Source organism: Equus caballus, chromosome 30 (assembly GCF_041296265.1).
Source record: "Equus caballus isolate H_3958 breed thoroughbred chromosome 30, TB-T2T, whole genome shotgun sequence".
Lineage (NCBI taxonomy): Eukaryota > Metazoa > Chordata > Mammalia > Perissodactyla > Equidae > Equus > Equus caballus.
In genome coordinates this window covers 10,991,472-11,016,454 of record NC_091713.1, presented here as the reverse complement: position 1 = coordinate 11,016,454, position 24,983 = coordinate 10,991,472, and the positions used below count along the sequence as shown (strand labels likewise).

At 42.6% G+C, this 24,983-nt stretch overlaps 1 protein-coding gene across 8 annotated transcripts in view; it reads right to left on the bottom strand.

Moving 5' to 3' along the window:
- Positions 1–24,983, bottom strand: part of PLD5 (phospholipase D family member 5) — a 359,670-nt gene that overhangs the window by 80,562 nt on the left and 254,125 nt on the right. For 7 of the 8 annotated variants that reach the window (XM_023632621.2, XM_070256066.1, XM_023632622.2 and 4 more), the window contains exon 5: positions 13,879–14,006. The exons of the other annotated variant lie outside the window; for it this stretch is intronic. In XM_023632621.2, the coding sequence (XP_023488389.1) occupies positions 13,879–14,006 (128 nt within the window). The remainder of the gene's footprint in view (positions 1–13,878; positions 14,007–24,983) is intronic. 8 annotated transcript variants of the gene reach the window in all.

The following is a 24,983-nucleotide window of genomic DNA, read 5'->3' as shown; positions in this document are numbered from 1 at the left end:
ATTATTAACGTTAATTTGACTTATTTCTTTTTACATTTTTATGTGGCTACGAGGAAATTTTAAATTACATACATGGCTCACATTAGTGGTGTGCAGTAAATTTCTGCTGGACAGATCCAGACTGCCCAGGGCTGAGAGGTCACTGCTCCACGGACTAAACCTTCAGCGTTTTGACAGACCGCTCTCTCAAAAGTTTAAGCCCATTTCTTGTGTCCTGAACAGAAAGCAGTGAGCAGACAGTTACCCCTTTTCCTAAAGAGAAATATGTAGCCGTCCTGAAGGCTGGGAGCCGTGGGAAGCACGTGGGGCTGGCTGATACTGATGGGCCCACGAATACTAGAATTTTCAAATTCATGTGCTGCTTTTAATGGTCAGTGTTTCCTCCTGCCCCAGGGACAGCTGTCACTTGTCTGGGCTGTCAGTGTTCTTCTCTGTCTGTGGCTTCTTACTGGCCAAAGCTTGGAAATCAATTAGGCCCATGGTGAGCCTAAGAATAAACAGATGTTGAAGAGGCTCTAAGAGGTGCTCCAACAAGCGAAAGGCCATAGCTTTGGGGAGTTAATGCTGTGCGAGATCTTCTGCATAGTTTTTGGTTCTTGGTTATATTCCAGTTAGACAAGGCCCTCAGATATCTAGTTTCTAGATCCTTGGGGTATTACTATAAATGCGGGACGTTGCTATATTTAGACTACTATCCAGCCAAGTATTAAGTAAGACGAGGAGTGCAGCACAGGCAGGCGAAGGAGTTTTGCATAAACCAGAGGTCTGGGTTCCAGTCCTAACTCTGACGCTAACTGATTTGTATCTGTGTGTTTGGTTTATCTTAATCTTGCTTTATTATGAAGGCTGATTTCTCCCGCGGGCTTCTGAGAATGAAATTCAGACCCACCACTTCTAGAACAAACATCTCTAGCACCACAGGCAATTCAGAAGTGGAAGAGTATTTTCAGGCAGTTCTTAAGGTCCAAATATGGTACCTTCCACTTTGACTAAAAGCACATAGAAGCAGTTGAGCAGTCCGTGGGTGGGGATTACGGAGGCCATGTTACAATGGTGCCAGGCAACGAAGATCATTTTCTACACAGTTTGCCGAGGGAATTAAACTTCAGAAAAAGTTTTAAAAAATATGACAGTTACATTTTGGTGAATTCAACAACAATAAAGGACTGAAGTGACAGCTAATTATAATAATAGATGCTTGAGCTGTAACACTTGAAGTATGCAGAATGATTTATGGGTATAAGAGTAGTATGCTCGCAAGTCATTGTATCAAGATAATATATTCCAATTTTTTCCAGTTGAAATATGAAAGTCACAAAGAAAAATGGGGTAATAAAATTCACCTAAGTGAATCTTTGTTAACATAGTTGTTCAAATAAATGCATTTCTTAGGTCTGACTAAGCCCTCAAAGAAATCCAGTGAAACGTTTTTAATAAACTTTTGTTGAAGGGAGCAAAATCTGTATGCACGTATTCAACAAACTGCCAGTTAGAGTTTTACCTCAATATTAAAAACAAAACTCCATGGTTGAAAGTGGTATTTTTCTGCACATAAAAATTTATTTTCATAATGAAGAGCATATTCTCAATGATCATGAGGGCAGGGTCAGAAATGTTACTAAATTGTGTGGACCAGCTTTTGGGGGAGGTCACTGCTCTGTCACCAAGCCCATCATACACAGTGTGTGTGTGGCCAGGCTCTTGGGTGTGAACACACCTGCACTGTGGTCCCTAAGTCAAGATGGGGGAGCAGAGGAGTCCCCCTTCCTCCCTGCCATGTGCTAGCGGGTTGTGAAAAATAATAATGATGATATTGCCGCTGCTGCTGACATTGGTTCACATTTATTGAGCTCACAATGTGGAAGCTCCAAAGAAGAAACCACAGCTACATTTGCTATCTCTTCCTGTTCCCAAACATACGGTCCCGTAACACCAAGCCATATTCAGTGCCCAGAGCATTCCTTCTACTGCGTCCCAGAAATGGAACCATCCAGCCCCTGCCTGTCACAGCGACTTACTCTCCGGCAAGCCTGTCCACTGCTGGAATGCATCAGGGTTGGAAATCCTTGCTGACATTGTAAATTATAGGAGAAAGGATTTACATCAATCTTTGATTCCAGTTCTCACATGATATGGCTTTAAGACTTACAGGGTTATTGAACACACTCTAGTTTGTTAATTCATGTGTTCATTCAACAAAGATTCTGTAAGCATCTAACAAGTGCTAGGCACAGAAGTAGGTGCTGGAACTTGATGTAATAACCCATGGTCAGGTGACTCTTCATCCCAGTTCTCAATACAGGCTCCAGTATTTAGTATCTGGGATTCTGAAACCAGCCTGTGGGGAGGCGGATGGAGGGGCGGGGAATGAGACGAAGGCCTTGCTTATCCTTGAGCTACTGAATGGACAAATGGACAATGGCCAGATCACATATAAAAACAGAAGCCTGACCCACAGCCTGCAGCAAGCAGCCGACAGAGCCAAACAATTCCCCTGGAGCAATCGGACCCCAAAGGGCCAGCACTCATTAAGAGCTACCAGCTTCCCTCATTTCCCCCGCTTTCAACTTAGGACCAATCAGAGAAAGCCAAATATGTCCCCCGAACTGATTACATAGGATACCCCACTCTAGTTAGCTCACCTGCAACTTCCCTACGCTAACAGCCTCCAATGAGCCTCTTCCCTTTTATCCACTAGCCAGCTCTCAGCCATTCCTCTGCCTGCCTTTGAGTCTCTGCCAAATGCAAGAGGTAGTGGCTGACCCCCTTGCCACTGCAAGCTCTGAGTAAATAGCTCTTGCTTATTCTCATATGTGCGATCTTCATTTCTCTCTCCACACCTGTTCAATTTCCTCTCCTTAGCACTGTTCTGATTAACTTGCTGAAATCTCTTTAAGTCTTGTTTCTGAAAACCAAGATTTTAGCTCTGTCTCCCAGATTTGTGCTACTCGTAAATTTGGTCCATTGTAGGTATTACCATTGATGACAAAAGGATGCAGAATAAAGCTCTATGGCTAAGACATTAGAGACCTCCCTTCAGAGAGACACAGCCCCTAGTCCATGGCCCTTGGGTGCCACTGCTCACCTCACTGTACTGTTAAACAAGCCATGTGTTTTTGGACTGATAAATAAATGGCAAGCAATAGGATATATTGGAGTATATGAGGAAGCCATTTGGTGTAAACCTAATTCTGCCTGACCTTGTTTTTCCAAAAGGGTCTGATGTGGTCTGTGGAGCACACATTGTACATCTGCTTTAAACATTTACTGTGTCCCAAAGACAAGAATGATGCCCTTAAAGATAGAGATGTAGCTTCTCCCCATATTGGCATTTCTTTAAGGATAAGCATCTCTTCCTGAGAACTAAGGATTAATTACTGACCTACTGTGCTCACCTTGTGACCACCAACTTGCTGACCATTGACCTGCTGTGCCAGCTAAGCATCCCGTGACAACTGTAAAAGGGACATTCCTATCATATGTGATGCATGCTCTATGTTCCAACATGGTATATAACCACTCTGTACACCCCATACCTTTGGTGCCTTTCTTTCCTTGGGGATGGAAGGCCCCAGGCTATAGTCCTCAGACCTGGCTCAAAATGAACTCACTCCAAATTTTGATTTATAGATTGATTATGGATTTTTTGTGTGTGTGTTGACAGGACAAACCTAGGGAGATTTATGAAATTTTTGTCAAAGATAATAAATAAACACTAGCATTCCCTTGACCTGCTGATGTACATAACTTAACAGGGAAGGAAAACACATCCTGATCATCACCCCTAAGGCTACAATTTACTGAGCGGTAGCCACGCTGTAGGTGTGGCGCATGGGGGTGTCGGAAAATCCCATTCGATCCCTAACAATTGTGTGAGGCTGGTATTATTAGTCAGTTGTAGAGATAAAGAAATTGAAGCTCAGGGAGGTGAAAAAAATTTGCCCAGAGTTATATGATTATAAGAGGTAGGAAAAAATTCAATTTCAGTTCTATCTGACTCCAACCACTGTGCTACATTACCCAGCAGCATGCTTAGTAACAACCAATAGAAACAACGCGGCTGGCAAAACAGCAAACCTAGATTTAGCCTCTGTTTTCAGAAGTATAGTGTCTAAAGACTACAGGCCAAAGTCCACATAGGAAGGCTACCATCGTGCTGAATTTTGGGCATGATATTTTAAGAGAGACTTTAACCAAATGGCTGATATCGAAAAAGAAAAGTGGCTAGGAAGAAATCTTGAGACATGTTACATAAGGAACCATTATGGATATCTCAGATTATCATGCCATTTAGAACATATTCAGGAAGTAAGGGTTGGAAGGATGTATGAGGAATTAATTTTGGAAATAAATGGGAATGACTTACTGACTAAATCTTATATTAGGAAAGGCAAAAAGGAGAGGGCAAATGATGCTCATAGTTCTTCACTTACTTGCACAAGTTGAGTCTTGGCAGTCATGTGCTGCATAACAACATTTTGGTCAATGACAGATCACATATACAACGGTGGCCCCATAAGATTAGTAACACACAGCCTAGGTGTGTAGCAGCTGTTACCATCTAGGTCTGTGTAAGTGCACTCTCTGATATTCACACAATGACAAAAATCACCTAATGACGCATTTCTCAGAATAATCCCCGTTGTTAAGCAACGTGTGACTGTATTTTATAAGACAATAAGCTGGTCTTGTGGGACCGTCTCCCATGGGAAACTAGGAAAGAGGATTTCCTCCTTACACCTCTTTTGAACAATATTATCTGCCGTATTGTTACTTTAAAAGTTGTAGAGAATCAGTATGACTTTGCTAATGGAAATGCAGTCTGCTAATCCATTTCTTTTGTAAGAAATAGGCACTTCCACCCCCTCAGTTACTGTAGAATGCACATGCAAACAAAAATGACCTCTCTAAGCAGCCCAGGTAATCTTCTAAATCAACATGAGGAGAACGAATCTTTTATTTTTCTTCATTACATGATGTCTAAAGAATATTAATTACTCCCTGTTGTGTTTGCAGACTGCCTGTTGCCTTGGTCCATCTTCATTTTGGGTCTGCTATCTAGTTACCTGCATCACCAGTGCACCCCACGCCACTTCCCTGGGAGCCACAACGCGTCTTTAGAACCTCATAAATTCAGAGAAAAATGTCAGCTCAGGGCTGGCACAGAATGGCGGTGCCAGGATGTTCTATAAAACTGTGCCTTCCTCCTGCCCACTGGCATGCCCACTGGGTCTTCAAAACTCTCCCTCAGTTCTTTGTTCTTTTAATTAAAAGAAAAGGAGACAAGAAGAGGGAATCAAAGACACCTGGAGCCTTAACATCTTTCTCCTTCTACATCAGGCTATGACTTCAACTTGAAAGAAGTCCCGGCCTGGCGAGGCAGAGGGAGCGCGACTGGTGCCAACACCCCACCAAATGGCTACTGTCAGAAACAGCGGCCCTGATGAAATCAGTAGCTTTAGGGTCAGTCATAAACTATTAGTATTCAGGTGCTCAAACTCCCAGATAAAAAGCATCAATATCGGCCAATTTCCTTGCTCTTTCTCCAGCTGCCCATTGGACACCAGAGCTGCCCCTTCTTCCTGAAATTCCCCATTTCTGTTGACAGTTTGGTCCTTCTCCCAGCTGGCCCAGCTCCAGATGCCGGAAACAATGCCCACATTTTCCTTTGGCTAATTCCTTACAACCCATCAGTTACCCATGACACAGCTTTGCCATGTCTCTCCTGGTATATTTCCTTCTAGTTCTCATAGTCACCATCTGTATTAGCTCGGGTTCTCCAGAGAAACTGAACCAATAGGACATATATACATATAGAGAGAGAGAGAGGTTTATTTTAAGGAATTGGCTCACATGATTATGGGGGTTGGCAAGTCTGAAAGCCATTGGGCAAGCCAGCAGGCTGGAAACTCAGGCAGAGTTTCTATGTTGCAGTCTTAAGACCAAATTCCTTCTTCTGGAAACCTGTCTTTGCTCTTAAGGCCTTCAACTGATTGGACGAGGCCCACCCACAGTATGTAGGATAATCTGCTTTACTCAAGTCTACTGATTGAAATGCTAATCGCATCTAAAAAACACCTTCACAGCAACACCTAGATTTGTGTTTGACTAAACAAGTGGGCACCATAGCCTAGCCAAGGTGACACGTAAAATTAACCTTCACACCGTCATAACTTACTCCTGTCACTTCCCTCTGTAATCTTGGCTATAGGCTCTCTGTCTCCCTGTTCTCCTCACTCCTCAACCTGTGCACCTTCTCCAGACTTGTTCCATTGTTGTGAGGTCCTGGCCCCATTACAGCTCTTCAGGAATTCCCAGTAGCCCACAGGACTGAATCGACATCCTATGCTGGGCACTCACAGTCCTTCCCAAGCTTACTCTTGTCTTTCCTAGCCTTGAGTTCCAAGGTTCTCTGGCTGAAACGTTCTGGTCCTGCAAGAAATTGCTCATGGATCTTCCAAGGCACCATGCTTGTTCCCAATTCTGTGTCTTTACTTATGCTTAGAATCCCTTTCTGTCTTCAGCTCACTCATCACTTAAGGCTCAGCTCAAACCTCATCTTCTCGCCATGGCCTTCACCTGTTGTCTACACGGACTGTCCTCTTCCCCAGTCCCCAAAGTACTAACTGCTGACTCCTGTCATTTAGCACCAGGGTTCACGGCATTTCTGTGTAGTCACACAGGGCCCCGAACTCAGAAGGACCCTGACTTAGAAGAATCCCAAGCTTGGTTTAATGCTCTGCTGTTGCCATCTTGAAATTCTTGATCATTTTTTCACTAGAGGCCCTCTGTTTTCATTTTGTACTGGGTCCCAAAAATGATGTTGCTGGTCCCACTTGGCAAATATCCTGGATGGTCATATTCATCTTAAAGAATGCTTAAATATTTTGTTTTTCAAACTGGATTGTAAACTTTTTGCAGGTTTTTGTCATTTTTTTCAAACCCTCCACAACGATCAGTGCAGGTCTCTGAATACAGTAACTGTGTAATAACTATGCGTTGATTATCTTTCCCACGTGAGACAGCCCAGGCTTGCCAACTGTCCAGTTGTTTAGTTGCTAAGGAGACAGAAATCTACAATTACATATTTTTCTTAGGGGAGCATGCTGTGGTGCAAAGAACATTTGCCTGAGAGTCCTAAAACCTGGCATAAAGGGATGAGAGGTCATGGGTAAGCGACTAGGTAATTAGTACCTACTCACCCAACTCTCCAGCCCTTTGCGTCAGCGTGGTCATCTGTGTGGGGCGTGCTGGTTTAGATCAGCATTTGCGGAAACAGATGGGCTTCAAGGAACATTTGATCCATAACATTAACTGTGAACAGGAGTTCATGGCCAAACAGGTTTGAGGAGTGCTGCACACTCTCCACCCTCTTGGAGAGTCACCAACACGTTAGCACGTTACCAGGTCTGAGGAGGCCCACAGCAGGGAAAGCCATTTAAATGAACCCTACAGTTTCTCCACCTTAGGGAGGAAGAATCCTTTTCTCAGGCAACGACCACGACTGTCTCACTGAAACAGCATTTCATAAAACACACCTTGAAACACGAGACTGCTTGTTCTCTGAGGTCACTTCCAGTCCCGCGATTAAAAGCTTCAGTGCTTCTAGACACCGAGCAGATCCTGGGCTGGCTTGCTCTCGCTGCCCGAGTCACAGAGCAGGTCTGGGCCGGCTGCTAAGTGACTGTGCCCTCCCGCCCGGGCTGCTGCGGGGTCCATCGCCGGCACAGTGATGCCAGCAGCCACTGGATGACCTCCCTCACTCCTCCCGCACCGGGGCGCCCCAGGAGCTGGCCTGTTTTCACATGCACCTTCCAGTCTTTTCAGAATAAAGGTGGACTAGGATTAAACGCATTAACAGAGTTTAAATTGGCCTATTCCTGTTGTCCTAATGACATTTAAAAATAGTATCTAAAAATCTCCCCTCTCCAGAGTTGCCGGATTCTTGTGACCAATGCACCAATTGAACCCCGCCTTCAGCTGTAGGCTAACAGTTCATTTAAGAGAGTTTGTTCAAAAATTAGAAGAGTGACTTTTTCTAAAAACATGCTTTTCCCATTTTCCTTCTCCACTTCTCCCCTTTCAGCCTCACGCCTCCAAGCCCTGGGGTTTGAAGACGGCTGTGCCCTTTTCCTTCTACTTCACACACTGGTGAGTCTTTTGTCTGCTTTGTTAGTGCTGGATTTCTTGTTCCCTCTATGGTATTTTTTGGAGCTCCTGAGATTCACAAATCCAGCCCCCTCTGTGCAAAGCCTGCAGTGGTGTTCTCTTCCCTCCCACAGGGCTCCCCGGGGCCACAGTTCAAGGCGCACGTCCTGGACCCCTGCAGGAGAGGAGCAGAGAAGCACACACGGTGACTTTTTGGCCTTTGGAACTCAACCCAGAGGTGAAGGTGCAGTGAGCTTGCAGAACTCAAGTATTGAACAACAGCAGGCGTCATTCTGTGGCCATGATGTCATGGCAGGTTTGCAATCAGAAAGATGTGAATGAGCGAAGAGTTTCTCCGTCAACAGTGTTGTCTGCTTTTCTTAAAGAGTGAGAGAGAGGAAATCTGCAAGATCATGAAAGAAAATGATTTCTCATAAATGGGATTCATTTTTAAAATTATTAGCAGTAGAATAAGACTGAGGGGTTTGGAACTAGATTGCCTGGGTTTGCATTCTAGCTTTGCCACTTTCTGGAAGGTGACCCTGGGTAAGTTATTTATTTGTGTCTCAGTTTCCTCCTTTGTAAAATAAGGGGGTGATAGTGTCACCAGCCATGTGCTCCAACCCACTTCTCTTGTCCTGCCTAAACTCTGACCTTATTGTCTCACCTAATTCTCCTGACTTCTTGCAAGGTGCAGGCGTTCCTTTATCTAACACCTTGGGGCCCTGACCTTACGTGGTTTTCAGCCATGTTCCAGGCAGAAGCTCTAAGCCACAACCACCCTGGACGCAGCTGCTCTGAAGTGGCCCAGACCGCAACCACAAGCTTATGCCCGCCTCTATAAGCGATGATGAAACTCCTCCTTTGAATATTCATTCCCTATCCCAAATAAGACACCCACCCTTCCATGTTTGGGGGGCCATAGCTTTGTGAAATTATTCCCTATGTTCTCCATTTTTCTTTGCTGCATGCCGCAAATAAAAATTCTGCTTTGTGAGACAACTACTTCTGGTGCAGTTTGATTTAACTCCCAAGAAGGGACCCCCATTTGGTCTGGTAACAACAGTGGTATTTACAAGAAAGGTTTACTGTGAAAATTAAATGAGTTCATACTCTCTAATGCTTAGAAGAATGCCTCGTACAGAAAAAGCCCTCAATACATTGAAGATGTTATTATTATCAGTTCTATTATTTCTGCTCCTTATCATAGATTTAAGGCAATGATTGATAGCAATAATCTGATTTCACTAGAAAATGTCACAAAATATAAAGCTGATGAAATAGGTTGAATTTGATACTTGAGAAACATATTATAATTCTTCATGTAATTGTTAGCTTCATGCACAACTTTACTCAAATTGAAATCTGTTCTAATGCATGGGTCCCGCTGTGCCATGTTTTATGTCACACTAAGGTAGACCAAGAAAAATCCCACATAGTCAAACACGGTGAAAGGAAAACTAATTTAAGACAAAAAGTTAGTGTAATAACTTGATCCCCAATCCCGAGAGCTATGGGGGAAGGGTGCACAAGGCAGGGGGGTGGGTATGGATGAAAGAGAAGTCTGGGCAGGTTAGCAGTTGACAAACAGTTGCAGGGGAGCAAATGGGATGTTAACTGCTCCTGTAGAAGAGCTTGAAACGCTGCTCCCTCCCCAGCCAGGTCTCCTCTCCACCCCAGCAAAGAATATAGTCTCTTCCAGGAGGAAAATAGGGAAGATTACTAAGAAAATAGAAATGAGATATAGTTTTGTTTTTGAGAGTTTAGCTTGGCAGCAGAAAGATGAGAACTTAGGGTTGATTCATACCTGAGTCCCAAATCGTCAGGAATGAAATGAAAGGTGCAGACTCTGCCAACTGAACTGTCAATCTAAAGCGTATGAGCATCATCTCCAAAGGCTTACCGCCTACACAGGGCAGGCAGTGTTTTACTATTTCACAGGGGAGAAGAGCAGCAATAGCATCTGTTCTGTTTTTATTTTTCCAGTATTATCTTCATTTGGAAGGTGGGAATAATACCCACCCTTAGGTTGCTATGACAAATGAAGAAGTATGTCTAAAACGATAGCACAGTGCCTGGCACATAAATAGTAGCCTTTCGGAAAAAAATGACGCAAAGATTTTTTCCACTCACCTCCTCCCAAATCCCTGATGCCAATGGAGTCTAACCTGCTATTAACTTACAACCAAGAGAAGAATGCAGATTCCCACAAAAGCAGCCCATTGGGAAGTGTCTGACCACATAAGCCTTTTATTCAAACCTGAAGCATTTTCCCCAATCCCCCCCAGGTACCCTCCTGCAAGGACCGTTTCCACACACGGCTGGTGAGTGTGACCCGTGACCTGCCCTCTCTTCATGGGGACTTTGGAGCGCTCAGCACTTTCTCATGGCTTTCCTCCCTGTGAATTTATGGTGGATTATAAAATAAGTTCATTTTTTAAACCTTGTGCTACACTTGCTCCATACTTAAGAAATATCACGTTAATCCATTTGAGTTTTTAAAAGTCTAACTTTGTTGGTATATTCGAGCTGAAGGAGGGAACCCTAAAAAGTCCACTCAGTTTATGCTCTCTCCTTATATGTCTTAGGAGCTGCGAACAAACCAGCCACAGGATGAGGTCAGAGGGATGTCTCTTCCAGACAGGTCTGAAGGGCCCAGGTCCATGCAAGGGCAGAAGTGAGACGCTGCAATTCTCCAGTTGCTACTGAGAGTGGCATTAAATGAATCACAAGGAGTCGATTGGTCCTTAGGAAACGAGCTTGACTAGCTGTGAAACAGAGGACTGGGTCCTGGGGCTTTCCCATTAGGCCTCAGACTCGTACTCTTCTCTGTAATATGAAGGGAAATTGGCTACCCCTTAGGAACGTGTGAGCAAGGAGAGATCATAAGATGGCTTGGATTCTTTATCTGCATAATAGGAAATAACTTACAGCTTGCCCTTACTCTGCATTTACCACGGTTAAAAGGCATGTTTCACAGTGATGATCCATTTCAACAGGAAATAATATCCAAATGACTACACAGATTAAGAATGACCACTTAAAAGTCAACCCACTTTCCTACAAAACAAACAACAAAAAACAAAGAGAAACGAATGGTCCTCAGGCAGAGAAACCCACACTGAATACTTGAAAGTCTGTCCATCCAAGGAAAAGAGAAGATGGCAATAGAGGTAACTCGCTCAAAACTTTAGAAATGTCATTAAACCTCAGTAATTCAAACCTCATTCAAATAGAATTCACAGACCTTCAGACCCTGTCACTTAACATGAATTCATAACAAAGGAAATAAAATTTGGTGATGGGGAAGTGCATTTTCTAAAAACAAGTAAACAATGCTCGTTAAAAACCACTCAGCAGCTGGATTTACATGTAATCAGCACCACTACAGAACCAGTCTTATCTGTTCCTTATAGGAGACTCAGCTGAAAATTTCTGTGTGAAAGATGCTTCTTGATTAGGTAAGTACAAACAAAGCAAAAGATGAACTCAGATATTTTCATAAATTAGACTGTTTTCCTCTAAATACTCTAAATTAATGAGGCTTTATACTTACTTCCCCTTTCTTACTCCCCATTTCTGAGGTGAGCCAAAGTTGCTTAATCAATATTTTTCATGTGTGTGTTTGAAGGGCCATCAGATAGGAGATACACAAAATCAAAATTTTTATTTTTCATATCAGAATTAATACTGGAAGGAGTTGCCTTAAAAGAGTCATTATTGAAACTGAATTCTGGGCTCAAGTCTACTTACCTTTAGAATGGAGACAAAAATAGCATTTACCTCATAGGATCGCTGTGAAACTTAAACTAAACAATCCAGTTAAATGGCTTACAACAGCACCTGGCCTTCACCATATGCTAGTTATTGTTGCCATTACTATTATTGATGCTATTATTTTGTTCACAATCATTTTTATATCAGGAGATAGCTCCTTCTCTATTTCCTGAGCAAACACAACATAAACAAGGTTCTGTCAATCTTTGACGGTGTCTTCATCCCAAAATGAGTCATGGAATTTTCCCTCAGTGTTCCCCTTTGCTGGGACGGGAGATTCTCTTATTAGAAAGAACAAATGTTTGACCCTTGAGGCTGGATTCCTTGGACTATTCTTTAAATATGAAAGTAGAAAAACCACCTTAGATAGTTGTACTTTGGCTCTGCACTGTCTATTCTGTGGAGAGGGAAATAACTGGATTTTTAGCATTTAGTTTTGATAAATAAACGAAAAGCAATAGAATATATTGGAGTATATGAGGAAGTCATCTGGTTTAAAACTAATTTGGCCTGAACTTGTTTCTCCCAAAAGACCTGATGTGGCCTGCTGAGCATGCACTGTACATCTGCTTTAAACATTTACAGTGTCCTAAAGACAGAAGGATGCCCTTCAAGATAGGGACGCAGCTTCCCCCCACATCATCATTTCCTTAAGGATAAGCACCTCTTCCTGGACTCTAAGGATTGATTACCGACCTGCTGTGCTCACCTTGTGACCACTGACCTGCCGTGCCAGCTAAGCATCTCGTGACAATTATAAAAGGGACATTCCTGTCATACGTGATGTGTGCTCTTTGTTCCAAGACAGTATACAACCCCTCTGTACACCCCACTTCTTGGGGGTGCCTCCTTCCTTGAGGAAGGAAGCCCCTCAGGCTAGTCCTCAGACTTGACTCAATAAACTCACCCTAAAATTTAATTTATAGATTGATTATGGATTATTTGCAGACAGTTTGCCCATTGTATATTTCTTTTACAACTGAGCACTTTTACCTGCCTCAACCATAAATGAGGAAAAATAGATGGAGTGTGTGCACGGAAGGTGGCAGTTTAAGAAGGAAAAAGGGGATGAGTGGAAATGGGGAGGCCAACGGTTAAACGCCTGAAGCTAACAGTACAAATATAACATGACCCTCTCTCAGATTTATCCAGTGTGGGGGTGTCTTTACAAGTTAAGGCCCTGTGTCTCTGCACATCAATGCTTTCTTTCCCATGGGGACACACGGAAGTGCAGTATACCTCACTTGGTAATTTCAGAGATCTTAATAGTAAATAAAGAGCTCAGCTAAAATGCAGCGTGTGTGTGCCCTGCGCATGCACAGCGGACTGGCCAGTCTTCCTATGCACCAGTGACTGGGAACTTCCTGCCGCCAGTTGACCAATGGGAAGAAGGCGATTTGTAATCTTCTAGGGATCACCTCTGGCACAAATAAATACGTGAAAATTACAAGACTGGTCAAGTGTATTTTAAAGGTTTTTGAAGTTAGTTATTTGAAAAGGGAAAGATGATAACATCTTCAGCTTAAGATTTATTAAAGGAATAACATAAATGATTACTATTCGGAAACATACTATCCTATACTGAATTTATAAGTGAAAACTATCTCACAGGAGAAGACAGAGGAAACTCTATCTCACAGATTATAAGATCTCGTTCTGAACATCCAGGATTGCGTAAATAAATTACACACCAACCTTCTCTGAAGAATCTGAGAGTAGCATGTGAATTACAAAATGAAGCAATGGCAGTTTTTTTGGCAAGATGATTCTGACAAGGGAAGGTTTATCATTTCACATTAAACAAAGGTGAGCCTATTAAAACTACACAGTTAAAAGTAATAAGTACGGTAGGTTTTATTTCCCTGAACCACAATGGACGTGATTGAGCACTTTATGGAGCTGGTGGTTTTGATGGCGATGGAACTCTGAGTTCACACAATGTGGAAAAATTACCTGTCCCAGGGATTGCCAGTCCAAACCAGCGCTGCCAATGTAAACGTGCTGTTTGTCCACAATCCAGAAGGAGGACTGCAGCCGGCCCTTGTTGTACGCGGTCATGTTCATGTAGGTCACCTCGGCTCCTGGAGGGGGCAAGGAGATCCTGGTCAGCCTCGGCGCAAGGCCCGGAACGCGCAGTCAGGCACCTGCAGCGGCTGCTCAGAGTGCGCACTGACCACAACCGCATTCAGGAAGGCCAAACACGTACATTAGTCTGATACACAGAAGGCCCTCGAGGAGTTAGTTTGTTCCCAAAAAAGCATACAAAGGGAAAAAAAGAGTAAGAAGCTTTTTCCTATGTAAATGCAGAGAAGGCTCAGCATAGCGAAAGTGCATGGCTTCTCAACTCAGATCTGACCGAAGCCCAGCTCCATCACTAACATCCAGGTGGTGAGGCAGGTGCGCCATCCTCCTTTTACTTGACTTTTGGAATAATCTTCATATGATTTCGCAGTCAATAAAACCATCAGTCCTGTTTAGCATTACGGCTCCCCTCAACAAGAAGCTGGCCCTCTTACACGTTCCGGACATTATTCTCACTCTTTCCCCTTTTCTTCGTCTTATTTCTTCATTTTCCCTCTTCTTTATTTAATTTAGATTTGGTCTCTTCCTTGCCTTTCTTTATCTGATAGTTCTTAATTTAAGCAATGATCATTCAAGCCTTACCGAAATGTAACCTTGAATGGTTAACTAGGTCACTCAGACTATTGTTAAAACCAAAAAAATGCATTTTAACATCTAAATTTAACCAATTGTTCTAAGCATGATGTGTCATAATCAATTGTGAAGCTTATATGTATCGTATGCTCGGGACTATGCACTTACTACTTCTCAGAAGGAGCATAGAATCCACTGAATGCAAAGCTATTTAAGTAAATTTCTGCTAAAGGTCCATTTCTTTAATAAAAGAACAGAACTACACGCATATATTTAATAACTAAGCTATCCTGTCTTCAGATATTCAACACTAACGAAGAGGATGTATTCTTGTGGCTCAGTTCATTGTCAGAACCTTCATTACCAGAAGATGTGGTACCGTATACATAAGGTTGTATGCCAGGATATCAGAAGGGAGGAAGAGTGACTTACATTATGAACTGAACTGTAACTCCTGGGAAAATGTAAAGGCTGCCTCTGGGCTCCTGGGGCAGGAGGACGAAGAGGCTACGGGGTTGGGACAGGATCTGAGGGGAAGCAAGAATCCAGGCAGACTTCTGTGCAGGTGGAGCAAGTTCTTCATCCTAGAAGTGAGGGCACATCTCCCTCAGCCTCCAGGCATCCTGGAATAGCAACATCCAAGGAATGGTTACAGGCCCCAGAGGAGGAACAGTCAGGTACAGCGGAAGCTGAAAGTCCAAAATGGGTAGTTACCATGGCAATTACGGAGGGACCCAAATCTGCATGGAGGGTGTGGTGTCCCCCCAGAGACACGGCTGCCAGGGCTCTTAAGTGGAGGAAGCGCAGCATTTGTCTTGGGGGCTGTTTGAGTTTCCTATGGCCACCATGGTACACTACCACAAACTAAGAGGCTGGGAACAACAGAAACTTCTTCTCTTTCAGTTTGGGGGGTTAGAAGTCCAAAGTCAAAGTGTCGGCAGGGCCGCGCTCCCTCTGCAACCTGGAGGGGAGAATCTCTCCTTGCCTCCGTCTGGCTTCTCGTGGGGGCCATCCACCTTTGGCGTTCCTTGGCTTGAAGCTGCGTCACTCCACTCTCCACCTCTGCTGTCACATGGCGTCTTCTCCCCAAGTGTGTCTATTTTCTCCTTTTCTTATAAGGACACTAGTCACATTGGATTAAGGGTTCATCCCACTATGGTATGACCTCATCTTAACTAATTATATCTACAACAACCCTATTTCCAAATAAGGTCACATTCTGAGGTACTGGGCTTTAGGAATTCAACACGTCTTTTTGGGGGACACAGTTCAACTCATAACAGAGATCCAGGCCACTTTAACTGGCTGTGTCCTTCAACAGTACTAGACTGGCCAGCACTGAAGGAAGCATCTTCTCTTGTCTCTGGAAGGAAGAGAGTGAAGGTGACCTTGGTGTTTGCCTCAGTTTCCACCTTCAACACAGGCCTCCGGCCAGGCCTGCACCCACCTTTTTATTCTGCCTAGAAACAATCTTAACCCTCTGTGACATCAGCTGCCCTCACCTCCTGGCCTGGGACGCTGTGCCTGGAATTTGACCCCACCACCAGTTGCTACCTTGCATTGGGTTGTTTATTAGGTCTTAGACTCCCCGTTTGTTCTCGCTCAGGTCCCCGCAGCCCCAGCCCACTGGCCCTCTCAAGGAGACACTGGGCTTATCAGCAGGGCCCACTGAGGACCATCCCTTTTGATCTCTCCATCCCACATGTCACAGCTGTCGCCCTCAAAGTCCTCTATTACTTTACCTGGCAGTTTAGCCTAAAGAGTGTGATTTCAGGAACCATGGGCCTTGTGTAATCCTCCAGCCAGAGCCTTTACAGTTACTTAATGATGCTTAAAATTATTTCATAAAGGAACAGTGGCTTTCCTTCAGCAAATCTTTGAATATCTAATGTACACCAGACCCTGTGCTACGTAAAATTAAGGACAAAGGACTTAAAGTGGCTGATTAAAATTCAGGCATACTAAAGAAATTGTACCACTCAAAATGACCAGGATCTGCTCCATCCCTGCTGTTCTGACAGCAAGGGGCACTGGGTATCTGACAGATCAGAAAGGGGAGTCCCCATAGTTGTATCAGGGAACCCAAGTGAAAGCTGAGAGCACAAAGGACTCCACGGCTCTGCCCAGGGCCGGAGCTGCCTGTGCAAAGGCCAGTGGAGCTCCATGTAGAGATTAAGCAATATGTAAAAACAGGAACTGCCATTTACTGAACAGCTGCGTGCCCAGTGCCAACAAAGCTATGTTACAACAATCCCACACGGTATGTTGTATTTTCCTATTTTAGAATACAACAAACTGTTGGATGTAAGAGAATCAACTATGGGGTTTCAGAATTTGCCACTCCAAAGTGTGTCTCCAAGCCTTGATTATTTTTAAGAACAAGACTCAGAAAGAAACTTTGACCTTCCCCCAACTGCATAAAAGAATTTAAGATAGAAGGCCTGTCCCAGAAAGGAGTGATGACCATAGATAACTCCAGGTGTGGCAGACAGGAAGGCACCTCCTGTTATTCTGTCTCATGTCAATTTAATTCCTAGACCAGCCAGAAGGACCTAAAGGGTAGAGGCATACTTCTTCCTCCCCTACAAACCAAAAATATGAGATGACACAGCTGGGAAAATATTTCTCTGCATATGGTTTGTGGAATATCACTTTCCCATTAAAAATGATCTATTTGTCTGTTTTTCTATCTATCTCTCCTCCTCCTCTCTCTGAAGACATAGGCTTTTATCTTAATTTATACCTGGATAGATATATACTTAGTCATATCCTACATGCCCCTCCATTTATTACAAGCATATTATTCAATATTTTACTTAAAAGAACTTATTTTACCTGCACTTTCAAAATATCTTTGTTGATTGGTTATAGAAATTATTCTCATCCTACTGTTTTTCTATGTGTATTAGAAAGAGATGGTTAAAATCCAAGGTTTTCTGACTATAAAATATATTTAATTACAAAAGCTCTTTAAAGTACCACTGATTTCAGTAGTAGTATTATGTGGACAAACTAAATTCGAGTTTATTTCATAGTATTATGCTAGATTTTTAATTGGTAAAGATGGCTACACACATTTTTATGAAGCTGTCTTTTAATTACTATAGACTTATAAGATTATAAAATATCTTTAAAAGCTGGATTGATTCAAATAAGTACATTTTTTCCAACAGCTTTGAAGATTATTTAGTTGTTTGCTTAACCAATGTTGATTTTCCCAGATTTCATTTTTTTTTTTTTTTTTTTTTTTTTTTAAGATTTTATTTTTTCCTTTTTCTCCCCAAAGCCCCCTGGTACATAGTTGTGCATTCTTCGTTGTGGGTTCTTCTAGTTGTGGCATGTGGGACGCTCCCTCAGCGTGGTCTGATGAGCAGTGCCATGTCCGCGCCCAGGACTCGAACCAACGAAACACTGGGCTGCTTGCTGTGGAGTGCGCGAACTTAACCACTCGGCCACGGGGCCAGCCCCCCAGATTTCATTTTTAACAGAGAAAAATATTGTGTCATGCTTTCTGTTTGCAGCCATGACCCATCGTGGAGAGGCCCCAGAAGCCAACTGAGAGATGCACATCTCAGCGGCAGTGACGCACCAGGCCCACCGGCTGGAGGCTGGGCAAGCTCGGTGGTACTGGGTCTGGATGTCTGCATATCCTCCTGCTTTCAACCTGGTCATCAATTGATGGTTAATAGGAGTTATTAGCAATTCAAAACAATGTTTTTAGATGTCAAACTGATAAACCAAGAGTACGTACTTGTTTCCATAACTGCTTTATAAAATACTTTCATTTTATCTAGGAAGTCCTAATTAAATCTTTAAAAAGCTATAAACGTGCTGATGTGGTGGTGTGGGGTCAGGTCTTAATAGGTCACACTAATCAATATAAAGTGGTATGGCTAATCCCCATGTTTTACACCACTCTGGGAAAGTAAAACATTAAAAATCAGGAGATCTCAAACTACTTCTTACAACTCTTTTGAGCTGTAATAGATATGGTCCACTAAAATTTAATAGAGAATGCTCCTGGTTTCAAAGGGGTTCTGTTTCTTTACTAAATTATTCTTAGGGTATTAACCAGATAATATTGTACTTTATTTTGTTCATATATAATTTCAATGGAGAAAATACTCTTGAAATTTAATAGAGAAAATGAAAATACTAACTAAAAAGCTATTTACTGGGGCCTGCCTGGTGATGTAGTGGTTAGGTTTCAGTGGCCTGGGGTTCATGGGTTTGGATCCCAGGCACAGACCTACACACTGCTTATCAAGCCATGCCGTGGAGGCATCCCGCAAACAAAATAGAGGAAGACTGGCACAGACGTTAGCTCAGGGCCGATCTTCCTCACACACACACACACACACACACACACACAAAATCCCTATACTCATATTTTAATCAGAAATAGATTTGAAATCAGCTCAACATAAGATTGACATAAGGGAAACCACACTGTAGAAAAGAGACCATGTTGTAACTTTGAATGACCCCTGACTAACTAACCCAGCTGGATTTGCACCCTCCAGGAGATCCACCTGTTCTGTGGATTTTATGACCCCTGCTAGTGCATATACCTCCCAGCTGCGATAAGACGATAACTTCGTTCTTTTGAGTTCCTTAGGAATGTGATGGCCCCTCAGAGTCTATGCTGATAGCCATCATCAATGAAAACTGAAAGATCTGGTGTGGCCACTCCCAGTCTGTAACACCAGAGGGTCAACATTCCTAACCCCTCCCCTATAACCCGCAGGCCTATATAACTGCTTCAAGATACTGTGTCCCCCTTAAGATGGTTCTTTTGGACATTAGTTGGCCACCTTCCCTCTTGCTAGCAAGCTTTAATAAAATGCCCTTTCTCTGCCACCATCTTGCCTCTTGACGCTTGGCTTTTGTCTCGCAGCGAGCAGATCCTACCCTTTGTGCAGTAACAGATTCACAAATAATACCAGATATTTGTTGAACAGTAGTTAATTCATCATGTCAGAAAACTCATTCCATCTAAAATTGCTAAAGAATCATTTATCATTTCCATTTGGAAGCTCCAGAAGTGTGTTGTTCTCTCTAGATTAATATGATAATAGTATTCTCAAAATGGAATACTGGAGATTCTGAAGAGGTTTAGCATGGTTCACATCCCCTTACACATAAGGAAGATAACTTGGGGAAAATGAGCAACTTTAGAAGACATCTGGTTGAAGAATTGAATTGTTAATTCCAGTGTAGATAAGAAGAGTTTAATTTTACCTATTCTAGATTTAGGTAATCCAGACGTATCTCCTATGTATCTAGCAGTTCTCTGTCTCTGGATGAAGGGGAAACAGGGATATGTTTATCAGTTGATGTTACATGTCATTACATCATTTCTTCCTAGCCAACACCCTCTTCTTTGAGTTCCAGATGCACCCCCGTGACTCAGAATGGGAAGATTCCAGGTACCCTGTGAATCTGTTCAGTGACTACGTGGCCACAGTTGATGGACCAAATGTAGACACGTGACCTAAGCTGAGCCAATAAAATTTCCTCTTTTGGGAATTCAGTATTGAGTCACAAAGTAAGTTAATTCAAAGAAGCTGTGCGGGAGAATCATACACAGATGGAGGTTGCCCTAGCCACACGAGTCCACATAAAAGAAGGATGGCAAAAGGCAAGCTTCAGAGAGAGGCAGAGAACCAGATGTATAAGAAGAAGAGAGAGAAAGACAATGTCTCCCCAGGAGAGGGAAGTGGAGGGTAAGGCAGTGGTGGGGGAGAGTCCACAGCTGTCCTGCCCCTCAGACCAGCTACACTTCTTACTTTGAGTCCCTCTAAACCTTTGGAATAAATTACTTTTATTTAAGCTTGTTTTGGAGGGGTTCTGTTTCTTTACTAAGCTATTCTTATGGTCCCACTCAGATAATATTATACTTTATGCACACATGATTCTAGAAGTCCCACAACTTTTATATGTGTATTTTTAATATTTGACTAAAAATATTCAGTTCTAGGCTAAAAAATTCATGCAATTTTTAGCAAAGAGTCAGTTGCACAAACTGTATGATTAAATGTTTCAAATTTTGAAGATTTAAAATAAACATCCTGTCAAAATATTCATCATAACAACACAAAAGGAAATATGCTAGTACATTGTGGTTAAAAAGTGGAAAATAAAGTTCCACAGTCCCCAAGCAAACAAATTCTATTTCTAAGTTTATTTCCAGAGAGTCACCTATTGAAAGCATATTATCAGCAGCTTTAATAAATTTTACGATATAACATTTATGCATTCAAGGGAATATATGTAACTTATAAGCGAATGATCAAGCACAATAATCAAATAGGCACCTGTGAACCTCCCATCTCACTAAGAACTAGGAGCTTACCAATCTGATTAAAGCAGTAATTCTCAACCAGTGGCGATTCTGTACGCCTGCCCCCAGAGGACATGTAGCAATATCTGGAGACGTTTTGTGTGTGTGTGTCTGGGTGAGGAAGATTAGCCCTGAGCTAACAGCTGCCACCAATTCTCCTCTTTTTTGCTGAGGAAGATTGGCCCTGAGCTAACATCCGTGCCCATCTTCCTCTATTTTATATGTGGGATGCCACCACAGCATGACCTGACAAGAGGTGCGTAGGTCTATGCCCAGGATCTGAACCAGCAAACACCAGGCTGCCAAAGCGGAGCACATGAACCCAGTCACCATGCTACTGAGCTGGCCCCTGGAGACATTTTTTGATTGCCACAACTGGCAAGAGGATACTACTGGCATCCAGCAGGTAGAGTTCAGGGATGCTGCTAAACATCCTACAAAACACAGGATGGTCTCCCACTGCAAAGACGTATCCTGCTCAAACTGTTGACAGTCCCGAAGGTAAGAAATCCTGCATTAAAGTTTTTGTGTGTTTAGCCCTGATCCCATATCCCCACCACCTTCCTCTGATGCAACCATTATCCTGAATTCAGTGTTTATCACTGTCTTGTTTTTAAATATTTTATCACATGTATGTATCCCTAATTTCATTATAAAAAATAAGTTCATCAGCAGCTTTTGAACAGATTATTAATGAGCCCCATGTGTGTCTCAAAGGGAAATGCATCAGTATCAATAATTATAGATTTCTGCAAAGGCCTTCAGATGTTTTCTGAAAGCGAAGTTTGCAGCAGAAAGCTATTTATCAATCAAGTGTTTCTTCTTGTGAATATATTAACTTTTGTGAGCAATGAAAAAGGTCAGAGTTAGCCCGTTCTTGGGAGCTTTACAAAAAACAGTACAGTTTAATCAATTTAACTAGCAATATTTTGGAATTCATTGGCTTGAAGGCCAAAGGGAACACCAACGGCTAAAAAATCATGTCATGGCGTCTCCGTGCTTTCAAATCATTCAGTGAGTGATGGTAAGAAAACGTCTAAGATAATCAATTACACGGTCCAGTTGCGGAAAAAGTGACCCTTAAGTGCACATTTCTGTTCTAGTTTTAACATATCTATTCAAATACTGTGAAAACGATGCTATGGAATTTTTATATGTCGCCTTTGATACTTTGCTTTTACTGGATACTTTTGGACTCACAAAGGTAGTTTCTAGGAGTCTTTCTTCCCTCCCACACATTTTTCACATAGTTAGAATATTCTGCTTCTAGGGAAATATTGCGCTTTGAGTATCACCTCCTAGCTCAGCAGGTAAGCTATCTTTAGGAATGGTTGATTTAGGGAATCATTAGGCTTAAAAATAAAAATTATGCTTAAAAAAATTTACTGAAATTTGATTTCCTCAGTTATGCATAAAAAGGAAAAATTCCACACTCAAAACAGAGAAACAAAGTCATGATCTATAATGGCTCATCAGTTACACTAGAACGTGACAATGTCTGGGAGGTGGGCTAGACTTCCTCTCCCTTACGCCTCCCTGCTGAGCTCACACAACTATGCAGCTGCCAAGATGGGGCATGGGAACGAGGAGCCCCCGGCGGCTTCTGCTTTGGTGCCAGTGCTCCCGGAGGAGGGCGGGCTGCCCGAGCCCAGCGCTGCTGCAGTGCCAGCGAGGAGGGCCCAAGGCCCGCATCCCACTATCTATCTGCCTTACCATTTGCTGACCTGTAGTGCCCAAAGACTCCATGGCTGAAACTGCCGGCTTCTGTGGTAATGCGCCTGCTGACCCTGCACATGGCACATCTCACACAGGGCAAGAGCTTGGCGGGGCACGCCAAGGAGAAAAGGCATCTGGCCACCACTGAGGGAGATTAAAGGGAAGGAATAGGAATTCGGATGGACACGAGAAGATATTTCAAAAGAACGATCTAAGAAAAAGGAAATATTCTTAGAAATTAAAAAGCCCCAAAATACAAATTCTGTCAGGCCAATCTAATGTAGGATTGGCAGCACTGGAAACTGAAATAATGATCTGGAATTTACTGACGGCACAGAGTGAACGTAAAGAAATCAAAATGGTCTTTGAAGAGTTGATGCATGAAGGGCGTATCTGCGGACCTAAGATCTCAAAGCCTCAAAGCCAGAAAAAAAAACGCTCTCTAAAAGCAGGGAGAAAGAACAAACGTGAGCAAAAACGTGTGCAACCAGAGGGTTCGACTGAGATGTTCAATATTCAGTTATGGTAGTTCCAGAGAGAACCCAAAACAGAGGGGAAGAAATTATAAAGTGAATTACAAAGCAAATTTCCAAGAACTGAAGGGTATGAGTTTCTAAATGAAAAAAGCCTACCAATCCCGGGGCAAAAAAGGAAAAAGACTGACAGGCGCATCACAAGTTTCCGGAACATTGGGAGTAAACGGGGTTGTAAACGCTTTCAGACAGGAAACAAGAATACGAAAATGATCACTCACAGAGATTAGCAAATCTGACTTATACCAGATATTTTAACAGCAACCACGAAAACGAGGAAACAGTCTGAGGGGAAATAAGTTTGTATATCTAGCAAAGACTGAAGATAAGATAAAAACACTTTCCTATGTGAAAGGTCTGGAGTGCACCATTCCTCAGGAAGTTTCTGGAGAATGTGCTCCACTATAATGAGAAAAAAGAGCAAGGAAAAAGGTAGAAGGCCCCACATAAGACAGAAGCAATCTGGGCTCCCAGCAGGATGGTGAGGACAATTCCCCGAGGGACAGGCCCAGAGGGCCTGTGGAGCAGTCCCCAGACTGCAGTGTGAAGGAGGGACTCGGAAAGGAAATCCCCAAGAAAAAGTGAATCAGACTGAGTGCCTGCTGGGTCAGACGAGCGACGTTACATGCTGCAGAGTTCTGAGATGATTTATGAGGAGGGGCATAGAGTCACCAACCCAGAGGGAGAAAAATGATTGTACAAAAGGACATGTGATTGTTGTCCACAGATCAGTTGTTAATAATATTCAGTGTAAAACAGTGTAAATATTGATTTAACCAAAAGATGGTTAGACCTATATTGGGAGGATCAGGAGAGAGGAAGTACGTGCTTGCAAAGGGTGGGGAGTGGCAGAGAGGGAAGGAATGGTAGGAGATGATGCTTCAAATCCCACAACGGCAAGCAAACAGGTAATATTTGAAATAAAAAATCAAGTAATACAATACAAATAGGAGATATAAAAAATCAAATAAAATGTACACCAGAAGAAACAGCTAAAAGTAAGAAAACAGCTACCTCTGGGAAGTAAGAATTGGAAGTAGGCTGACACAGGGCAGGCAGGCAACAACTTTCTTCACTACAAATATTGTAGTAGTTTTTGATTTTTTTTTATTTTTATGTAATACTTTGATCAATATATAAATTAAAAAGATATATAAATAAAAAGAAAATGCCCGAATATGGACTAGTTATCAAAATGTCAAATTCTACTGTTAATGAAGACCTCTTTCCTTCTTACAGCCCCACCTCATGAACACTCCAGTTAATAGGTATTTTCTCATTGTCGTTAGGGTAACATTATGCTTTCCCAACCAAAGTACAAATTCCTCCAGGAAATGGCCAATTTTCTACACAGTGTTTATAAATTGGAGATATATATACATATAACTTTGGGAGTATGTGTCTTGATGGGAAAAATAAGAATCTAGAACATAAAATATATACTGCTATTATGTTTTTTCCTCCTACTTGAGTATATATAATTGAAAGGAAAAAATCATCAGATGTTAAGATTTTTAAGGGCTTGTTTAAGTTGGTTCAAGAAAAGATAAGACCTCAGCTTGGTCACTAAAAAAGAGAAAATGATAACACTAATCAGCACGATTGGCAAGAACACTTCCTTGTATTTGTATAGTACTTTACACATTATTGCAAAGAATGACCAAGAGCGACAGAGAGTTAGCCCATCCTCTGGTATGATGTCCCTGGGGATCCTGAGAGACAGTAAAAGAGGCAGAAGGGATGGAGCTCCAGGAAAGTGAATGACTCGCCCGAATGCACACAGCAGGGGAGGAAGCTGCGACTCGAGGTTG